This window comes from Phocoena sinus, chromosome 20, assembly GCF_008692025.1.
Source record: "Phocoena sinus isolate mPhoSin1 chromosome 20, mPhoSin1.pri, whole genome shotgun sequence".
NCBI classification, from domain to species: Eukaryota; Metazoa; Chordata; class Mammalia; order Artiodactyla; family Phocoenidae; genus Phocoena; species Phocoena sinus.
In genome coordinates this window covers 30,565,943-30,585,893 of record NC_045782.1, presented here as the reverse complement: position 1 = coordinate 30,585,893, position 19,951 = coordinate 30,565,943, and the positions used below count along the sequence as shown (strand labels likewise).

Here is a 19,951-nt window from a genome sequence, read left to right as displayed (position 1 = left end):
CAGACTTGTAGCTCCAGGACAGGAGCCTCTCGTGGAGTTGGGGGAGTATGCTGGCTGAGCACATGCCCCATGTATGGCAGTGTGGTCCAGACACATCATCAGGGTGGCCATACTTCTGGCTAAAGGGGCTCCCACAATGAGGGAGTAACTGGAGCCCGCCAGCCAAGGGGGCTTCGCCCTCCTCAGGGAGAGCCTCCCTGTGACCCGAGCTGCCACCCGGCCCGTCCTTCCCCCTGCAGAAGGATGTATATGGACCCAGATTGGTGCCTCAAGGCAGGCAGCCCGGCCCAGGGGCCACCCCCGCCTCCCCAAGACTGCACTCTGACCGGGCCTGGCCCGCTCTTCTGTCTTGCAGAACTACAGCGAGAGGGAAGCATCGAGACTCTGAGTAACAGCTCAGGTTCCACCAGCGGCAGCATCCCGAGAAACTTCGATGGCTACCGATCTCCACTGCCCACCAATGAGAGTCAGCCCCTCAGCCTCTTCCCTACCAGCTTCCCGTAGGTACCAGCAACCTGCTTCTGACTGGCTGGCCCACTCACCTGCTGGAGGGAGGGGAGAAGTCCCCCCTCTGGTCCTGCCCTTCGGACCCTGCTCGTCTTTTACCAACCACCTTCCCCAAGCTTCGTGACAACAGCCGCCCACCCTCCCTGGATTGAGAAGAGACCCTTCTCCAAAGCACCTCGGCTCACCATGACCTCTGCCCCCCATCAACGGGGCCGTGGCTGAGAGAGACTCTGCAGAAGCTCCGTCCCCTCCTCCGTTTGCACATGATGTCCTGCATTGGACCCGCTTTTGTATTTTCTAACCAAACCCTTCGGGGGCCTGGGTGGGGCGAGGTGGGTGGTCCGGCGGGCACTTTGGCCCTGAGCGACAGCCCCAGCTCACTCCTGGCTTATGGCACACACTGCCCAGCTTCCCTTGGCCAACCTCCTTCTGGCGTTGAACTGAGACCCAGCGTATTAGGGAAGGAGGAAGGAAGAAGAAACCCCCCTTCCTCTTTTCTTTCCCCTTTGGCTCATGGAAAGGATTTGTCTTTCTTGTCTGTAAGCCCTTTTACCCTGGTCCTGTACTGTTCAGTGAAGGAAACCCTGGTTACTGAGGCCCTGTCCAAAAGTGCACGTCTTGTTCAATAAATCACGCTGCAGTCGGTGTCCATCCCTGAGTTGCTGGGGTCAGGGTCCTCTCCGAGCGCTGAGCAGAGTCCTGTGGGCCTGACCGTGTGTCCCTGCTCCACACGTGCGGCTGAGGGGGAGCCAGGGAGGGGGGAGGAAGGAGAATGAGGACGTTTACTCTTGAACTGGGGTAGGGTCTGACTTAAATCCATTCTCTGACCTTCTTGCCTGTTACCAGAGCCATAGAGTTCTGGGGGCACCCCAGGCCCGGACCCTCCCTGGCTGTGGCAGTCAGGGCTGGTCAGGTCCTTGGCATGTGCTTCTGGGCTGCTGTGGGAAGGAGAGCCTGATGAAGACTCTGGCCTCATCTTCGGGACAGGCTCCCTGTCATTACCTCTCCTCAGACTCAGAAGGTGACGGGTGGTCAGGTGAAGGTGGGTCTCCCAGGAAACCTGGCTGGAACCTTGGATGACAAGTTCCTGATGTGGTTCCCCTCCCACCTCCCAATTCTGGACCTAAAGTGAATGGCAGGAAGGAGACAGGAGCCGGGGGAGTGAAAAGGGGTAGCCCCAGTCCCACTTTCCCTGAGACCCCAGAGAGGCCTGGGAGGATTGAAGGAAACCCACTGATCCAGGTGTGGTTTGGGGTGAAGTTTAATGTAACAGCCACAGAAGAGTTGAGTTCACAAACAAGCAGGCCTTCCCATCCAGCCATCCAGAGCGGGGGAGCTCCAGGGCCCCCGCCCTCTTTGCACGCACCCCATCCAACCCTGGCGCCTGAGGAGAGATTAAATCTTCAGTGCCCTCCACCCGACCAGTTGGGCATGCTGGCAGAAGGGGGACCTGAATCACACGCGGCTCTGAAGGCTGAGTAGATGGCCCTGCATAGGGTGGCTGAAGCCAGTCCCTCCTGCCTGGGAGCCTGCGGGGTGAGGAATCACATGCCAGAGTGAGGCATGCTGGGAACGGAAGGAGGCCTGGGCCCAGTCGGGGCTGCGGGAGGAACAGCAGCCTCTCCCGTTGCAGCCCAACTGGAGACACTGATGTGCCTGGCATACCCCCACCCCAGCCAGAGCAGAGACTGCCTATGCACACTGGCCACGGAAGGAGCTCAAGGAAGGGTCAGGCCCTCTGAACCCACCCTAAGGCACGTGGATGGGGCAAAGATGGACAGCCAGGAGCGCTCTCCAACCACACAGGGGGCCGGCTGTCAGCTTAGAGCCAGGAGTCCTCCCTGGCTCAGCCCTTTCCCTCCAGGGGGTGCAAAACAGCTGTGGCCTCCTTCAGTCAGGGAAAGTGGTGGGTGTAGGGCTGAGCTTGCAGGACAATCTGGTTATTCATCTGCTCACAGCTAGGGCAACTCTTTGAGTATGTGGGGGAAGGGGGAGGATAAGAGAGGCCAGATAAGCTGGCCCCATGGCGGCTGCCACTGGAGCTGGGGTTATCAGAGAGGCCTTGGGTCTGGCCCCCGGCTAATTGGAGAGGTTATAGACCCTGCCACAGCCTGTAATCAGCTGGAAGTGAGACTGGGCCCCAGGGTGGGGGGCTTTACTGCCCACTGGCCCGGGAGCAGCCAGCCTCCTGTCCTCTAGAGATAACACCCAGGGCAAGGTCCACCTCACCCCGAGCAGCCCCAGCAGACCCCCATGATGGCATCACCCTAGGAGGCCGTCGGAACATGCATCTAACTGTGGCCTGACCAGGTGACCTTGAGGAAGCCATGTGACCTCCCTGGTTCTTACAGCCCTACCTGCTCAACAGGCAATCACTATGGACTTTCTCTCAACTTGATGGAGGAAAAAATACCTTCATGGTTTGCGAGGAGGCTGATGGGAGCTGGGGTGGCAGCTCAGGGAGGAAGGGCACTGTCTGGGACGGATTGGAGAAATGGCCCGGTGGTCGCAAGGTAAAGTCAGGTGCACGGCGCTCTGTCAAACACTCGTGTCAGCTCCTCTGGAAGCAAGCAGAGGCCAGAGCAGGCAGCTGCCAGTCTAAGACTGGAAATGGTTTCTCACTGCTGAGTTTTCTGATTTTCACAGATCAGGGAATCTCTAAACTAGAAGGCACCCAAAAGAGCGCTATTCGGTTCTCATCTTGCAGATGAGAAGCCTGAGCCTTAAAGAAGCCTCGCCCAAGGTTAAGAAGTCACACAGCTAATCTGCTGGCCCCTGCCTGCTCCATGCTGCCTCACATGCCCAGGCCAGTTCCCTCAGAGGAACTGCATTCTGCACTGACCTCCCTGTCCTGGGCCCGCACACAGTCCAAGACTCTGAGGCCACTCACCCCCATTCCCTACTCCTAAGAGCATCCAGCCCTGGCCCCTGGCTAGCTTTATAGCTGCTCCTTTGTCCCCGTGTAACTGAGAAGGCAGCCCCCTCCTGCAGACCTAGAGCTGGGAACTCTGGGGGCAAAAGGGAAGAGCATCTTGTGCCGTCTTGTATTCAAAGCCAGAGCCCAGCCTGAGGGGGGGCGCCTGGAGTCTCAGTACTGCATTGCTGCAGGAGCAGGTGTAGCTAGTGGGACAGCAATGACATCACCAGCTTCTAAGGAGTGGCCTTGCTGTTTCTTAAGATCCTTGGGTCCCATCCCAGCTCTGCCACCGGTAGCTGTGTGGCCTCGGGTAAATTACTGCACCTCTGGGCTCATCTGTAAAGTGGGGGGAGGGGAGCACACCCAGCAGAGAAAAGCAACAAGGTCCAAGGAGGCAAAGAGGAAGCTGCAGGTCAAAAAAGCGAAAGATTGGTTGGAGGCCCAGAGGCTGACCGGAGGCCAGGTAGCTCTTTGGCGGGGAGAGGGAGGGCGGGTGAGGCGACGCTGGAGCCCGCCCGGATTGTCGAGAACTACCCCCGAAGCTGCTCCAGGGAATCATGGCCCTGCTCCAGGCGAAAGCATCTCTGCAAAAGCTAATCAAGAGCCTGGTGAGCGTGCGCAGGCCAGCCCCGCCCCTCTCTCGCAGGTGGGCTGGTCCTAGGGGGGTCCTTGTGCTTTGCCCCCTCTCTCAAGCCACACAGCAGCGTGACCTGTTCACTCTGCCACGATCCCAGGTACCCACACCCATGACCTCACACCCGTGCTCGTCCATGCACTGGCAGGTTCACAGATGTGCACCTCACTTTTACCGACCCCTGCGCCCCAAGCAGACTGCTGCGAACCGAGGACCTTGACCCCAGAGCATAGAGTAGTCCGGAGCTCTCAGGGTTATGGAATCCCCAAAACTCTGGGGAAGTCGTCCCAAATCCGGCGGGAATGAGTCTTGGGCTGCCGGGCCCTGTGACCTTGCTTGCCCTCAGGTGCACAGCGACGACCCTCAAGGGCCAGGGCTGTCCCGCGCCAGAGCTGCCAGCCTGGGCCTTGCTTTCGCGTCAGCCTGGAAGACTGGGGACTGGGCCGCAGAGGCCGTGCTGCCCAGGCACTTCCAGGGACATGATCCGAAGAAGTGGCCCTGCCGCCTGTCCCGGCGCAAGGCCTGGGCCACAACGCAGACGGGAAGAGGTCGCGCCTCCCGCTCTCCCCGAGCCCCCCGCCCCATCCCAGCCACTTGGCCCGACCCTGCGCGGGGTAATTGGGTCGGGAGGGAGGCGACGGACGGGCGGCGACTCCAGAGAGACTGCGAGCCTGTCAGCCGCAATTTGTCTAAGTGGACGGGACAGGCCGGGCTGCTGCGGGCCGGGGTCATCGAGGCCGCGGCCCCCACCCCAGCCAGACCCGGGACCGCGGGGGAGCCGGGCCGGCCACTAAACGGGGCTGGCTGGCGCCAAGGCTCCGGGAGGCGCGGGTCCGGCCGGGAAGCCGGGGATGGGAGCAGCTCTGTCTATTCTCCCTCCCCTTCTTCCTACACACACAGGCCAAGACGAGGATGGACGCGCGCAGTGGCACCTCCACTACTGGTCACCGGCATAGGGCCACACACGGGCACTAGTAGCCCGGGCACACTCAAAAACCACCGCGCACTCAGTGCCAGTCTCACAGCAGCGCCCCGCTACCCGGACGCACGTCCCCTCTGCCACACGACCACACACACCAAGCCATCGCTCCACGTAGGAGCACGCAGATCCACGCCCAGTCACACAGACCAAGACACCGGGCGGGGACCAATTCCGGGAAGGTCCCAGCAGTGCCCCTTGACCCCGCGAGAGGTTACGGGGGGCCAAGGACGGACAGCGGCCCGGCCAGGCCGCCCCCGCCCGATTTCCGGGTTGCGGGAAGCACAGAGCTTATTGAGCGCGTGCAACGGGCCGGAGGCCCGAGGCCCACGCCCGCCCGACGCCCGGGCCCTGGACGGCCTGGGAGAGGGAGGGGCGGCTGAGCGCGCGTCCCCCGCCTGTCTGCGGGGCCCGGCCGATGCGAAGTGACAGGGGCCGGAGCTTTGCTGTGGAGCCTCGGCCGCCTGGCGCCAGCCGCCCCCGCTCGTGCCCTCCCCCTCCAGCCCCGGGCGGCTCGCGAGGCGCCCCCCAGGGCCTCTTAAAGAGACACGCACTCTCAGCCCCCGGGGACCCCCCAGAGGCGCCTGTCCCCGGGAAGAGGGTCAGACCCGGGGGGTGGTGGGGGAGGGGCCGAGCGGGACATGGGCGCCGCACGGCGCAGCACCAGGGCCTCCTGGGCCTCCCCTTCGCGGGTTTTCGTTGAGCCAAGGATATTCCTCGCTGGAGAGTTTGTCTGGAGGTGTTGGGGGTAGGGGGATAGGGGGATGGAAATTCGGAATATTAAGAGCGGCTGTAGCGACCTAGGGTTGGTTGCGGGACGACGGGGCAGGGCAGATGATGGGGTCCGGGCCGGGAAAGAGCCTGTGGCCGCCGGAGGGCAGGTCCGTGGCCCAGTGCTTGTGGCCAGGTGGGATTGTGGTCCCCAAATGCAGCCGCTGCATCGTCTCCGCGGGGTTTCTTGGGCGAACAACCCGTACCAGCGTGTTTCAGACTGCCTGGGCCTTGGACCCCGGACCAGCTACAGACCTTCTCCAGGAAAATGTCCAAATTGCACACACTTAGGTGTACTACACGCCATTCTTGCAAGTTCGAAAGTACGTGTACACACACGACTTTGCGAGTACATGCACGGATTCCCAGGCCTGTGCCCGGATTCCTGGCTCCGGAACGCTGCCCTGGCTATTATCTGGTCACCTCACCAACTGCTCAAACCTGTCCACACACATCCATCCCCAGGGGCAACATCTCGCCTAAGACGGAGCCGGCAGGACTTCGCCTGTGCAAAGCTGCAACGGATCCTGCCCCGGCTGCATAGACTGCGCAGCGCGGAGTCGAAGATTCGTTCTGGACAGAGAGGAGGCACTAAGAGAGGAGCGACCCAGTAGAGAGTGAGGTCGTGAAGAAAAACCCTTTGGGGGCGGCGCCCTGTTGCACGCTGGGTAGGGGGGTAGCGAGCTCTCCGGGGTCGGCTCAGAAAAGTAGAAAAAAGGTTCGGGGAAGCCAAACCGTTCCGGCCGGTCCCCAACCCGCACTGCCGGGGTGATCAGATTTTACACGGCAGGTCTGCGTGTGCAGCGACAGGATTCCCTGCGACTGGTGTGCGCAGCGGATGGGACACTGTTTGATGTGGGCTGTGCGCGCCCACAACGCCGGCGCAAACCCGCTCCGGCAGAACTCACCCGCCTTTGCATTGGTTATGCGGGCAGGAGTGTCACCCGTGTCTAGTGCGTGGTCCGTCTTGCCTTCAGAACGCGATCTCCAAGAATCAGTGTCAGGCCTGAGACTGATTTCGAGGCAGGTGTGTAGCCGCTTCACTGGGCGCACGCCTTAAGTTCGGCTCCCGCTGCGCACAGAAGGCACCACCACAGTGGGCGCGAAACACACACACACACACACACACACACACCGCGCCACACACACAAACACACACACACACACACACACAAACACATACACACCCCAAGGGCGGGAGGCAATACTGGTGGTGCCTGAGAACGACTGCGGCAGGCGGGGGTAGGAGGGGGTGGGGGTGGAGGCTCAACCGCAGGTGCGCACAGACGCTGAGACCCCCACACTCGTTACTCGGCATTACTGAACCTGGGAGTCGTGAGCTTTCGAGAGCTGGAAACAAATTCTAGGAAAGTGGAGGAGAGAGGATGCCGGTGTTTAGAATGAGGGATACTTGTGTCTTTGGTACCGGATGCGGCGAAAATTCGTTGGGTCGCGGGTCAAGAACCTGGGGGCTGGATCCGCCCGCGCCTTGCCGCCCTGTGCTCGGCGGAAGGTGCACTCACACCTTCCCAGCCCCGAGGACCCGCTCTCCCGGCAGTGGGAGAGCTCTGCTTAGGTCGGGGACGCAGGCGGATACGGGGCTGAGTCCAGGGCTTTCCCGGAACTCCCGGTTCCTCCTGAGTCTTCCTGTGAGGGGAGGCGCGGGCTAAGGGGTCCCCGCGTTTCCCGAGTGAAAGGCCGCGTCCCGCTCCCGCCCACGCCGGCCCCTCCAGGGCTCTGCCACGGCTCCACTCACCGGCTCCCGCCACCTGGGTTCCGCTCCGGGACCTCGGCAGCCAGCGCCTCCCGACTCGCCCGCCCACCGGCCTCTCTTTCCAGCACCCGCAGCCTCCCTCCGGAGTGCAGGGGCCCGGGCGGCGCCACGGCCGGGAGCGGGGTCGGAGGCCAAGCTGGGGCGCGGGCCAGAGCTGCCGGGCCGCCGGGCGCGGGAGAAGGAGGGCGCCCCCTCTCCTCTCTGGGCCGTGTCAATGCTTTGCACTTGGGGCGGCCTGCGGCTGGGGGTCCTTCCCCAGGGCCCTGGGACCCAGGCGACCCCCGCCTCAGGCCCTTTCGGCAAGTCGGGTCGGCCCGCCGCGCTTTCCTGTCCGGGCGCAGGCAACCGCGGGCGCGGGCGGCGGGGTGGGGGCCGGGGCAGGGGGAGGGGTCTCGGGGCTCGCTGGCCCGTCATTGGTTAATATTTTATTCTGTTGACATGTTTTCTTACTGCTGAGGCTTCCGACACCTTCTCCCCGGCCCCCCCTCCCGGCCGGAGCTTGGCCTGAGCTGTCAAAACCCCGCCCCCGGAGACCCACAATTGGTCCAAAAAGCGTAAAATCAGCAATCAAGGGGGGCCTGGCTCGTTAGCGCAGGGGATCCGAGCAGGGCAGGACATGTGAGATAGTCACAGTTTTCCAGAGATCACGACAAGATCTAACCAGTCGCGCGTGGTCCCCGGCGCCGGAGCGGGCCAGCCCAGCCCAGCCCCGCGCAGAGCCCCCGCCGCCCCCGCGCCCAGAGCCCCGCGTCCCTCGCCGTGCGCCGGACGGGGAACCGGGAGGAGCTGCCACCGCGCTTGCCACCCGGGTCGCCCTTCCTCCGCGCGCGCCGCCGCCCGGGCCGGGGGTCCGAGCCGCGCGCCCCCGGCCCCGGCCCCCGGGCGCCTGGGCCGGATGTCCCGATGAGAGAGCCGGCGCTGGCGGCCAGCGCCATGGCTTACCACCCGTTTCACGCGCCACGGCCGGCCGACTTCCCCATGTCCGCCTTTCTGGCGGCGGCGCAGCCCTCCTTCTTCCCGGCGCTCGCACTGCCGCCCGGCGCGCTGGCCAAGCCTCTGCCCGACCCCGGCTTGGCGGGGGCGGCGGCGGCGGCGGCTGCGGCGGCGGCGGCGGCGGCCGAGGCGGGGCTGCACGTCTCGGCACTCGGCCCGCATCCGCCCGCTGCGCATCTGCGCTCGCTTAAGAGCCTGGAGCCCGAGGACGAGGTGGAGGACGACCCCAAGGTGACGCTGGAGGCCAAGGAGCTGTGGGACCAGTTCCACAAGCTGGGCACCGAGATGGTCATCACCAAGTCCGGGAGGTAGGGCAGCCGGCTGGCCGGAGGGCGCGCGGGTGGGCGAGAGGGGCACCCGACAGCACACACCAGCGCCGAGCCCGCCGCTCGCGGCTCCCTGCTCGCTCGGGCCCCCGCACCACGCTTAGACAACCAAGTTGACTTTTCTTATTTGGCAGCGAACGAATTTTTTTAAACCAAAGCATCGAAATCTCCCAAATGAAAACGAAAATATGTTCCTGCAAAATAGCCCCAATCGTTATGAGTCCCAAAGCCGAGGAGGCCCCGCGGCTCGGCCCTGGCTGCTCTCCAGCGGTCTCGGCTGCAACTCAGCCCCGCGGCCTCGCTCTCCTGCCTGCGAGTTTGGCTCGGTGCTCCGGGCAGATGCAGCGTCTCCCGCACTCTTCTCCGACCCTGGAGCCCAGAATGAGACTCGCACCCTGCTAGGCCCAGGCTGGCCCACTGGTTCCCGCCGGTCGCTGCGTTCTCGGCAGCGAGCCCCGAACCGGCCCAGCTGCAGCCTGACCCGGCCTGGAGCCTTGTCCGCGCCGAGGAGCGAGGACCTCCAGACGCTCACGTCGCCCTAGGCCTTAAGGCCGGAAGAAAACTACAATCCCCAACCACTCAAGCCTTTGACTCAGATACGGAGAATCCAGGCCTCAGGCTCACCCTCTTCCCCCGAACTTCAGGGTCAGGGTCCTTGTTCGGCGCTGTAACCCAGTTCCTTCCCCCAAACAAACAACATCCGAATTTATTTCTGAGAGCTTCGGTCCCAAGTGGATATATCCCCTGAACCGATTTCAGGGAGAGTCAAGAGAAGCGGGTGTATTTATAAAGGCCCTGGATTTCTTTCTTGAAATCTCAGCTTTCACCTCAGATGAGGGAGAAAGAGGGTCACTAGATCTGAGCATAGGGCCGATGGGAAGCCTTATAATAGGAGAGGGTCTTGACAGGCAGAAATGGGGTCTCCCAGGAATAACAACCGCAGGTGGTGTCTCCCAGGCAGTATTAAGGGGGATAGCAGGGACAACAGCGGAACACAGGTGGGGAAGCTCCAGGCAATGGTGTGGGGGGGGGGGGTCCTCCGACAGAGAGCCGGATCCCATGACGTCTCCATCTTTCCCTTTCTTGCAGGAGGATGTTTCCTCCCTTCAAGGTGCGAGTCAGCGGCCTGGACAAGAAGGCCAAATATATCCTGCTGATGGACATCGTGGCCGCTGATGACTGCCGGTATAAATTCCATAACTCGCGCTGGATGGTGGCGGGCAAGGCCGACCCAGAGATGCCCAAACGGATGTACATCCACCCGGACAGCCCGGCCACGGGAGAGCAGTGGATGGCCAAGCCGGTGGCCTTCCATAAGCTGAAGCTGACCAACAACATCTCCGACAAGCACGGCTTCGTGAGTGCAGGGCGGATGTGCAGATGGGGGTCAGGCACCGAGCACTGGGCACTGCAGGGGTTGGGGGGAGACCGCAGGATTCCCCAGAGGGGAACGCTTGCCGAACCTGCAGGGTGCCCCTGCCCAGGTCACTGCCCTGTGGCCTATGCCGGCTGGGCCTGGGCCCAGAGGGCTCTGCTCTGCAAGCCTGGAGAATGGGGGGGGGGTTGGGGGCCGCTAAGCTCCAGGCTGCTCACAGCCTCAGCTCTCTTCAGGCCTTCCAAAGCCCCTCCTAGGGTCCAGCGGGAGGCAGGTGTGGCCGGAACTGGGTCGTGCAGCCGCTGGTCTTTAGATTCTGAGCTTGGAAGCCCTGCCCAGGACCTCAGCTTGTCCTCACCCTTCCCCGTGAACAAGACCTGGGTTCCATCCCTCTCCCCAAACGAGGAGATTTAAAAGTTAAAACAGCCCCCTCCATACCTTTTCTGAGACTCCTTTCCCTCCTCCCACAGGCAGATTGCCCGACCAGGAGGAGGGAGTTTGGGGTTCTCATCGTTTCTGCCTGAGCGAGGGCCCCAGCGAATGGGAGGGGGGAAGTTCATGGGGCAGAAGGGACTCCTTGTCCGGACGTAGGGCAGTCGGTGAGCCCTCAAAGGTCCCAGTCTTCTCTCCGTGGCGTTACTAGGGTCTTAGCAGTGAGCCCAGGAAGAGAGGTTAAGAGTGGCATTGTAGGGATTTTTATTTTGTTTTATTTCTGTTTTCAACTGGGGTAAATTTTTTTTTAATGGAGAGAAACTGTGATGAAGAAAATTGAGAGAAAAAAGAAAAAGTAATATAGGAGCGAAAAGAAGCGGAGAAGACAGGAGAAAACGGGGAAGGGTGGGGGTTGGAATGGGGAAGGCAAAACCCTGAGAGAGATAGAGAGAGATGGAAAGAGGTCGGGTCCCCAGAGAACAGAAATGCTCGGGTCACAGGCTGGCGGGGGCGGGGGGTGCTGTCGGCTGACCCACGCCCTCCCCGCAGACCATCCTGAACTCCATGCACAAGTACCAACCACGCTTCCACATCGTGCGAGCCAACGACATCCTGAAGCTGCCCTACAGCACCTTTCGTACCTACGTGTTCCCCGAGACCGACTTCATCGCGGTCACTGCCTACCAGAACGACAAGGTGCGCGGGACCGGCGGCGGGCCCAGCCCCTCCACCGACGCCCTCCCCACGTGCAGGTTCCAGCCCTCCACTCACACCTGCCCGCAGCCCCCGGCTCCCTCACGGCCCACTCCCGAGCACCAAGCCTGACGTCTGTAAGCGCAGCAGCCACCGAAATCCCCCAGGCTCTCTCGCAAGCCCGCGACACAGACCCACGAGCTCCCCCGGGCGCGCGAGCAGCTGGGCGCTCGTTGGGGTGGGGATATTTACTTAGCAATTAGCGGAGACTCCGGGGCCGTGCTGACATTTTTACATTTTATTCGTTTATTTCTTGGCTCAGGGATGGGAATTGAAATGAAAAGAGGGTGCTGGAGGCAGTCTGCCCAGGTGTTCCTGCTGCTAGGAACCCAAGGCTAGGAACAGGGGGCCCAGTTTTCACTCTCCTGGGGGAGCCAGAGGGCGGGACAGGTGACAGCCCCCACCCCACCATCCCTCTCTGGGTCAGTCCAGGCCCGGGACCCCTTGGGAGGTGCTTAGAGACTTTTCCTTCAAGTGAAAGGGCCTTTTCTGCTTGCTGCCCTTCCACACCCTCTCTCTAGAGAGGCAAATCACCACCCCACTAGGCCTGTGCCCGTGTGCACGACTGTCGGGTGAACGACAGTGTCTGAGTGTCCTGCCGGGTCGTTTTTTCCGTCCTTGTGAACCGATGTGTCTGTCCCACGCGGATATGCGTGCACCATTTGGAGTGCCTTAGATTCGTGTGGAGGCGTGTGAATTCGTTTGGTTTCCTGGGGACTTGTTTTGCCCGTGTGTACTTGCATGTGCGCGGCCCGTGAGTGTGGTTGACTTTGTGTGTGTCTGCTGACCTGCGTGTGCTCTGCTGTCTGCGCCCTGCTCAGGTTCCGGGTTAGTTTAACTTGAGTGGCCTCGTGGGCCTGTGTGCACGCTTGGACGGATTTCGACTCTGGACGCAGAGCTTTGGGTTTGTGTGTGCAAGTTGAGGGATTATGCCTCGAATAAGGTTTTTGGAGGTCGCTTTCCTCGAGGCCCGCCCGCCGGCCTCACCTTGCCTTGTGGCTTGGAGCGTCCTATCCCAGGTGGGCGGGTACCAAGTGTGCACTTCCCGGGCTCTCCTCTGGGTGGGCAGCCGCTGACCTCCGGGTGCCCCAGGCCAGGCTGGAAGAGCCGCATCCTGACCTGGCGCCACCCCCTCGGTCCCCGCAGATCACGCAGCTTAAAATCGACAACAACCCGTTTGCCAAGGGCTTCCGGGACACCGGGAATGGCCGGCGGGAGAAAAGGTGAGGGTGTACGGGACCGGCCTATGGCGGTGCCTGGGGGAACAGGACGTGGAAGGGGGCGGTGGGGGTGCTGCGCTGCGCTCTGACCCGCTCCGTCCGCTTATCCCCAGGAAGCAGCTAACGCTGCCGTCGTTGCGCTTGTACGAGGAGCACTGCAAGCCAGAGCGCGACGGTGCCGAGTCGGACGCCTCGTCCTGCGACCCTCCCCCCGCGCGGGAACCGCCACCCTCCCCGGGGACAGCGCCTAGTCCCCTGCGCCTGCACCGGACTAGAGGTGCGGATCTGGCGGGGAAGAGAAAGGGAGGGTGTCCACCGGGCGCCAGGTGGCTCGGTGCTCCACCTCCGGCTAACTTAAGGCCTGGGAGAAGCGTCAGCAGTGAGCCTGGGAGGCCTCTAACCCAGGACTCTCCTGTGAGGGCGGTCCCAGGTGGCCCGCAGATCCTGCTGGGCTCCGAGGTAGGGCCCTGGCGCTGGGTGACTCTGGCGCAGTAAGGTTTTCTCTACCGGGTTCACTTTCTCCCACTGCACATAAGGGGTCTTGGATAAGGTGACTGCCCCTAGCCCGACGAGCCCCTAGAAGCTCCTCTGACTTGGCCTCCCCGAGAGCAGGCTTTCGCACGTCTCTCCGGCCCGGCGCCGACACCGGGAGAGGCTTCGCGCCTGTCTCTCCCAGGCCGTAACCCCGCGCGTCCTCTCTCCCCGCAGCCGAGGAGAAGTCGTGCGCCGCGGACAGTGACCCAGAGCCCGAGAGGCTGAGCGAGGAGCGCGCGGGGCAGGCGCTAGGCCGCAGCCCGGCCCTGGACGGCGGCAGCCCCCCTCGCTTGACCGAACCCGAGCGCGCCCGGGAGCGGCGCAGCCCTGAGAGGGCCAAGGAGCCGGCCGAGAGCGGCGGGGACGGGCTGTTTGGCCTGCGGAGCCTAGAGAAGGAGCGCGCCGAAGCCCGGCGGAAGGACGAGGGGCGCAAGGAAGCCGGCGAGGGCAAGGATCCCGGCCTGGCCCCACTGGTGGTGCAGACAGACAGTGCGTCCCCCCTGGGCGCCGGACACCTGCCGGGCCTGGCTTTCTCCGGCCACCTGCACGGGCAGCAGTTCTTCGGGCCTCTGGGGGCCGGCCAGCCGCTCTTTCTGCACCCAGGACAGTTCGCCATGGGCCCCGGCGCCTTCTCCGCCATGGGCATGGGCCACCTACTGGCCTCGGTGGCAGGCGGCGGCAGTGGAGGAGGTGGCGGACCAGGGACAGCCACCGGGCTGGACGCAGGCGGGCTGGGTCCCGCAGCCAGCGCGGCAAGCACCGCCGGGCCCTTCCCGTTCCACCTCTCCCAGCACATGCTGGCATCTCAGGTAAGGCCTGTGAGCTGGTGGCCGCACGATGGAGGGAGGAGGACTGAGGTGGGCAGAGGAGGCAGGCGTAGGGCCTGAGGATGCCATGGGCGCTCCAGTGCTTCCAGCCGGCAAGGACTCCCTCCTGGGGAGACCCAATGGACCCTCTGGAACACACCTAGGTTCAGGGAGACTAGGACTGTAGGTCCAGGGTCTGCAAGGGCACTGCTTCTGACTCCTGTGTCCCTAACCCTCTCTGGGCCTATTTCCTTCCCTCTAACCCTAGCATAGAGTGGCACCCATTAGACTCTTTCTGCTATGGCAGACTGGGGCTGCCACGGGCTTTTGTAAGTCCACTTGCCTGGCCTGCCTCAGGACATTTTTCTTGGGAACAAAGATCCCTGGCTCACTGTCAGTCCCTGAAAGGCTAAGGTGGCTGGACAAAAGGAGTAGGAAAATTTGAAATATGTTCTGGATAATTGACCACCCAAATGACCCACCTCCCAGATGTCTCTGGCCCCTTTCAGACCCTCCAGGAAGTCCTCTGCCCTGACAAAGGACTGGGTTCTCCCTTCCCCCACACCGGGTTTCCCAACTCTCCCAGCCACATGGTCTCAGAGACGAGGGGCTCGGTTCCCCAGGCCCAAGTTGAAATTCTGAGCTCCCAGGGGAAAGTTTATGAAACTGTGGCCAGCAGCAAAATAAGAAGATCTGATGGGGAGAGCGGCCTCTTTGGTTGCTTGGGTGGAATATTCCCTGTGGAAAGATTTGGAATCTCCACATTCATTTTCCTCCCTCTGAGGTTTCTGGCAAATTGAACCCGTGAGATCTTATCTTAAGGGAAGGAAAATAGGAGTTCAGATCTGAGAAGGCTCCTTTGGTTCAGAAGCAAATATTTTTAAAGTGGGGGAGGGGATTCTGAAATGAGTTTTAAATAGAGCTCCACGTCAGGGGTGTGTGGAGTGAGTGTCTGAGGCACTAACATCACCTATCTGGGGATCTGAGCTGGCAAGGAAGCCTCCAGAAAATGGAGTTCAGGGCCTGGAGGTTTAATCTGCACCCTTGAGTCGGTGTGTATGTGATGCCTCCTCCTCAGACGAATTCTAGTGATAAGCATGGGCATCAGAGAGGTCACAGGGAAGTCAGGGCTTCTAGACACAGCCTGGTCACAGGTGTAAGGCCAGGGCAGAAGCACTCAGCACTCGGGACGCATCACTTGGTGGACGGCTAATGGTTAAGTTCTCAAGCCAGGATAGCTCACCTCTGGCCATCAGGGAGAGCCCAAACCTGGGAGATCCGAAGCCTCCCTCCTTCCTCTGAGACACCATGTCTGAATGCTCAGTAGGGCTTGACCTTCTCAGGAAGGATATTTTCTCATTCCTGACTAAGCTACTTCTCTTCGTTCTCCCTGCCTGAGCCAGGCCTGAGGCTCCCCGGAAGCCTAGCCCAGTCAGCTCCTGCCCTCCTCCCCATACCCACATACTCTGTGGAGTGAACATTATCTCAAAGGTCAGATAATCCAAAAGTCGGGCCTCAGGGACTCAGGCAGTGTTTGTCCAGGGTTTCCCAGCTACTGTGCTTTCCACAGGCAAAGGCCTTGCATTCCTTCCTCAGCTGCCACTTAGGTGCCGCCAGGAGTTCTTTGTATTCAGGCCAGTTTATAAACTGATTGGCATCTGGATCCTTCTCCTGGTCCAGGCAGGAGACCCCTGAGCAGGTGGGCAGGCAGAGGGAGAATTTACAAAGACCCCGGCCCCCGCCCCGCCCCTCGCCTGTGCTTCCCCTGCCCCGCGGGGCACCTGCGGATAGAAAGGCTGGGGAGGACACTGTTCTAAGTGAGCAGAACCTCCCTCCCAACACAGCCAAAGATGCCTACTGGCCACCTGGCCCTGTGCCAGCCCTGTTTCCTCCCTCAAGGCCCATGCTGGTTCAGCTGCCTGTAATGGCCTTCCCATACTCCGATTGTAATACCTGGCACAGAGCTTGATGGCGCCAGGTCTGTGCGTCATAACCTGAAGTGAGCTCCCCTTCTGACTGGGTTTGGCCATAGGCATACCGGCTCATGCCTACCTGTGCTGTTTTGGGATTACAGTCATGTGAGCTCTGGTCTCATATTCCTAAAAACTGTAGGGCAAGGATTTCCAGTTGTAGCACCACCCCTAGAGCCCAGATCACCTGCAGAAACACCTCAGGCAGGATGCCTAACCCTTGTCTTGTTCTGTTTCTTCCAGGGAATCCCAATGCCCACTTTCGGAGGCCTCTTCCCCTACCCCTACACTTACATGGCTGCTGCTGCCGCGGCGGCCTCCGCTTTGCCCGCCACCAGTGCTGCGGCGGCTGCCGCTGCTGCCGCAGGCTCCCTATCCCGGAGTCCCTTTCTGGGCAGTGCCCGGCCCCGCCTGCGCTTCAGCCCCTACCAGATCCCAGTCACCATCCCACCTAGCACTAGCCTCCTCACTACTGGGCTGGCAGCCGAGGGCTCCAAGGCTGCAGGCGGCAACAGCCGGGAGCCCAGCCCGCCGCCCGAGCTGGCTCTCCGCAAAGCGGGGGCCCCACCCCGCGGGGCCCTGTCGCCCAGCGGCTCAGCCAAAGAGGCAGCCAGTGAACTGCAGAGCATCCAGAGGCTGGTGAGTGGGCTGGAGAGCCAGCGAGCCCTCTCCCCCGGCAGGGAGTCGCCCAAGTGAGGGGGCTGCTCAGCTGCTCCACTGCCGCGCAGGCCTCCTGAGCTGCCTGCCCCTGCTGCTTGGGACATGTACAGCACAGAATGGGTATTTATTTAAATAAAGGAGAAAAAGCGGGCTGCAGAGGCTGGAATGAAGCCCCGATCAGCCAGCCGGGGCCTGGGACACTTCCCTGGGCTTCAGAAGGAATCCAGCTGCCAGGAACGCAGTCGCTTTGGAGCCACTGGATTTGGTCCAAGCCTGCTCCCGTGTCAAGGTGTCATCGGCGGGGCCCTCTCCGGGCCCTCTCCGGGTCCTCCAGCGCTGTGGGGAGTCCTCGTCCCTGGCCCAGCCAGAGGCTGGCTCTTCGGGAGCCAGAAGGTGCAGGCGTCAGGCGGGGGAGCCCCAGAACCCCTAGCCTCGGGCTGGGACCGCTTGAGAATCTGGGGTGAGGGGTGCTGGGGTCAGTGAAGATTCAAGTCAGTGTAGACTTGAGCTGAGAGGAACCTGTTCTTTTAGTCCTTCCACCTCTTCACCCAGACAGGCGCCCCTCCCACCCCTGGGTCAGCAGAGGGAGTGGCACTTCTGCCTTGAGTCCCCAGGGGGAAAAAAAAAAAGATATTTATGAAATAAATGGTAATTTGTGTAAATAAGCTTTAAGGTTCCCAGAATATGCAAATTGGTATTAATTTATTCAAAGGTGTACATTGCTGTGTACATAATATTTAGAGATTAACTCATAGCATTTAATTTTTTTTTCATTTTACATGAGCATCTATATTGTACAGGGCTTGGGGGGGTCCTTGGCTGCGGGAGAGGGCCCCGGTCCCTGGAGGAGCTCCCACCCCGCCAGCCCCTCGGCCCCTGCGCCCGGGCTTTGCTCTTCCGGCCCGCGGGCTCCACCTCAGGTTTTCACTTTTCGCTCTGGAGCGAGACGAAACGACAAAAACTCGAGAAAACAATAAAACGCTACAATGCAAAGTGAACGGCGCAGTGCGCTCTGTGGGTCGCGCGGGGCAGGGGCGCCGCAAGCGCGTCAGGCGGGACTGGAGGCGGGGACCGAAGGTTGGGCGCCCCGGGCTCGGCGGCAGCTGCTCCCCGGGGGCGGCTGCATGGCTGGGGCAGCGAGCTGAGCTGCGAGGCCGGGCGGCGCCGGCGCGGGCTGCGGGCTGGGCCGGGCGGCGCCGAGCCACCGCGAGCCCCCCGCGCTCCCAGCGCGTCCGCGTCCCAGGCCGGGGGCCGGGCTCCCTCTGCTGGCCGCTAGCCTCTGTCCGCCTCTCCCGCCACTCCGCGCCTGGCCTCCCGCTCCCAGTCCGGGGCGCCACAGTGGAATTGCACCCCCTTTCAGAGCCTCTGGGTAGGTGGGGCTGATAAGATGGGTGCTGCCTGCTCCCTCTTTCCCTTCGGAGGAGGGGTTTGGCCATGGTCCCCCATATACCGCGGACCCTAGAATCCTTTTCCATCGCTCTGTCTCCTGAACCTCAAAAAGAAACGTTCTCTCCGTATCAGGGTTGTTGACTAGAGTGGCAAAGTCTAGCCTGAAAGTTCTCCCGTGGAAATCATCTAAATCCCTCTTGGGGGTGTGGGGAGTGAGGGTCACTAGGCTCTTTCTTTTCCTGCCTCACTTTCCCCTTGTATAATAATGGGTTCAGATGGTGGTCTCTCAGGGAGCCCCACTGCGTTAGTCTCCATTAGGCCTCCTTCCCCGTGGCCCACGTCTGCGAGGACAGCTGCCTCCTGTCCCTATCCCATGAGGGCGGAATCTTCTCTCTTCTTCACCGAGCCAACAGGTGTCACCAGCCCCAAATCCTAGCAGTGGAAGGGATGGGAGACGGGCGGTCACTCTTTCAAACCCAGTTCCTTCCTCATTAAGCCTTGGAGATCCATAACACCCTGGCCCAGCAGGACGCTCAACTTGGGTACTTCGGGGGACGAGAGACTCTGGCTTCCTGTTCACCGGGGCCATCAAGGATGGTGAGATGGAGGAAGGGTGAAGGCGGAGGTGGAATTGGCCTCCAAGCTCCCAGGACACCTTCTTGGGCCGACACATTTGCAAGGAAGAGAATCATGTTTGCCTCTTCCAGGTAGGGAGCTGGCCACAGGTCACGCTGAATTCGGCGAGGGGCTCAGCCAGTGAACCGCTGGGAGGGCCAGAACACTGTCCCAGTCTCGGATGGTGGGCTCCAGCTTCCGTGCCTCTGACCTTCGGGCGTGCAGGACAGCGAGGCGGGCACTTCAGGAACAAGGTGGGGCAGAAAGGCCCTTTTCTCAGCTCAAATAAAATCCTCTGTGGACAGTGTGTTTATTCGAGTTCGCTCTGGGCTAAAAACGCCTCTAAAATTCGAAGAGGGGCGCGTTGGTTTCTTCCGGTTTCTCACCGTCAGCCCGTCTAGGAAGAATTGGGAAGAGGCTGCAGAGCGAGCTGCTGACACCAGGGGGCAGCACCAACCCGGAGCCGCGGGCGGGCCCGCGGGCAGATGGGAAACCGGAGGAGGGTCGCTGTCAAAGCCGGGCAGAGCGGCCAGTTTGCGGCCGCGTTCTCACCGCGTGGTGGCTGCAGCGCCCCGGGTGGGGTGGAGTGATACTCCAGGGCCTCGAGAGGCCCTGGGCCCCGAGCGCAGCTTGGAGAGTCGTCCCCCCTTCCCCCCTGACCCCCCAACCGCACAGTCCCCTCCCTGAGTCTCCCTCGCGCCCGTGCGCTGGGTCCCAGCTGCCAGCCTAAGTTCGGCTGCGGGAACCGCGCGGTCGAGTCCCAGACAAAGGCCAGGCCGCTCCCTGGCCCAATTAAGCCACCCGCCTCCCAGCTTTCATTGTTCCCGGGGTCGCCAATTAGCCCAGGCGCCCCGCGTCCCGCCGCTCCGGTGTCCCAAGGCCTCCTTTCAGGGCCTGGCACCAGGCGCCCTAGACGGCAGAATCCCCAGCGGACGAGTGTGGAGGGCTTGCTGACCTGGTGTGTCGCCGCGAGGCCCTGTGCGTTGGGACTGCGGGGTGTGAGAGGGAATTGTACGTGTCGGCGTGGGATTGTGAGTGTGATTCGCAGGGGAGCTTGGAGGCTAGGGGTGTGGATGTCGGGGGCTCCGTGAGACCCCTAGCGGATGGGCAGCGAGGAGTGCGAGAGCTAGGGGACTCGTTTCCTGTTCTGCCAATCCCAGTCTCCCGAGCCCTCAAGTCATCCCCCTACCCCCACCCCCGCCAACCCAACCCCCAAAAAGGCTGCCGTGGAAACTCTTGAGCATCAGTGGCCCCGCCCTGTCCTCCCCAAGGGCCCAGAACTGGGACCCGCCTCCG

General features: G+C 62.0%; 3 protein-coding genes across 7 annotated transcripts in view; 2 read left to right on the top strand and 1 right to left on the bottom strand.

Moving 5' to 3' along the window:
• The window catches only part of BCAS3 (BCAS3 microtubule associated cell migration factor), a 578,866-nt gene extending 577,708 nt beyond the window's left edge, over nucleotides 1–1,158 (top strand). For all 5 annotated transcript variants that reach the window (XR_004347453.1, XM_032616301.1, XM_032616303.1 and 2 more), the window contains one exon: nucleotides 356–1,158. Coding sequence is in view for 4 of the 5 variants with exons in the window: in XM_032616301.1 (XP_032472192.1) it covers nucleotides 356–504 (149 nt within the window). In the remaining variant the exon portion in view is untranslated. The remainder of the gene's footprint in view (nucleotides 1–355) is intronic.
• A 6,277-nt stretch (nucleotides 1,159–7,435) lies between these two features.
• Nucleotides 7,436–7,996, bottom strand: LOC116746158 (translation initiation factor IF-2-like). Its single transcript, XM_032617464.1, has one exon. The coding sequence runs from the start codon at nucleotides 7,994–7,996 to the stop codon at nucleotides 7,475–7,477; it is 522 nt and encodes a 173-aa protein (XP_032473355.1). The 3' UTR covers nucleotides 7,436–7,474.
• A 171-nt stretch (nucleotides 7,997–8,167) lies between these two features.
• Nucleotides 8,168–17,649, top strand: TBX2 (T-box transcription factor 2). Its single transcript, XM_032617613.1, has 7 exons — nucleotides 8,168–8,883; nucleotides 9,991–10,258; nucleotides 11,258–11,404; nucleotides 12,608–12,684; nucleotides 12,795–12,958; nucleotides 13,390–14,024; nucleotides 16,235–17,649. Exons 1-7 carry the CDS (start codon nucleotides 8,486–8,488, stop codon nucleotides 16,685–16,687), a joined length of 2,142 nt encoding a protein of 713 aa, XP_032473504.1. The 5' UTR covers nucleotides 8,168–8,485; the 3' UTR covers nucleotides 16,688–17,649.
• Nucleotides 17,650–19,951: the final 2,302 nt, after the last annotated feature.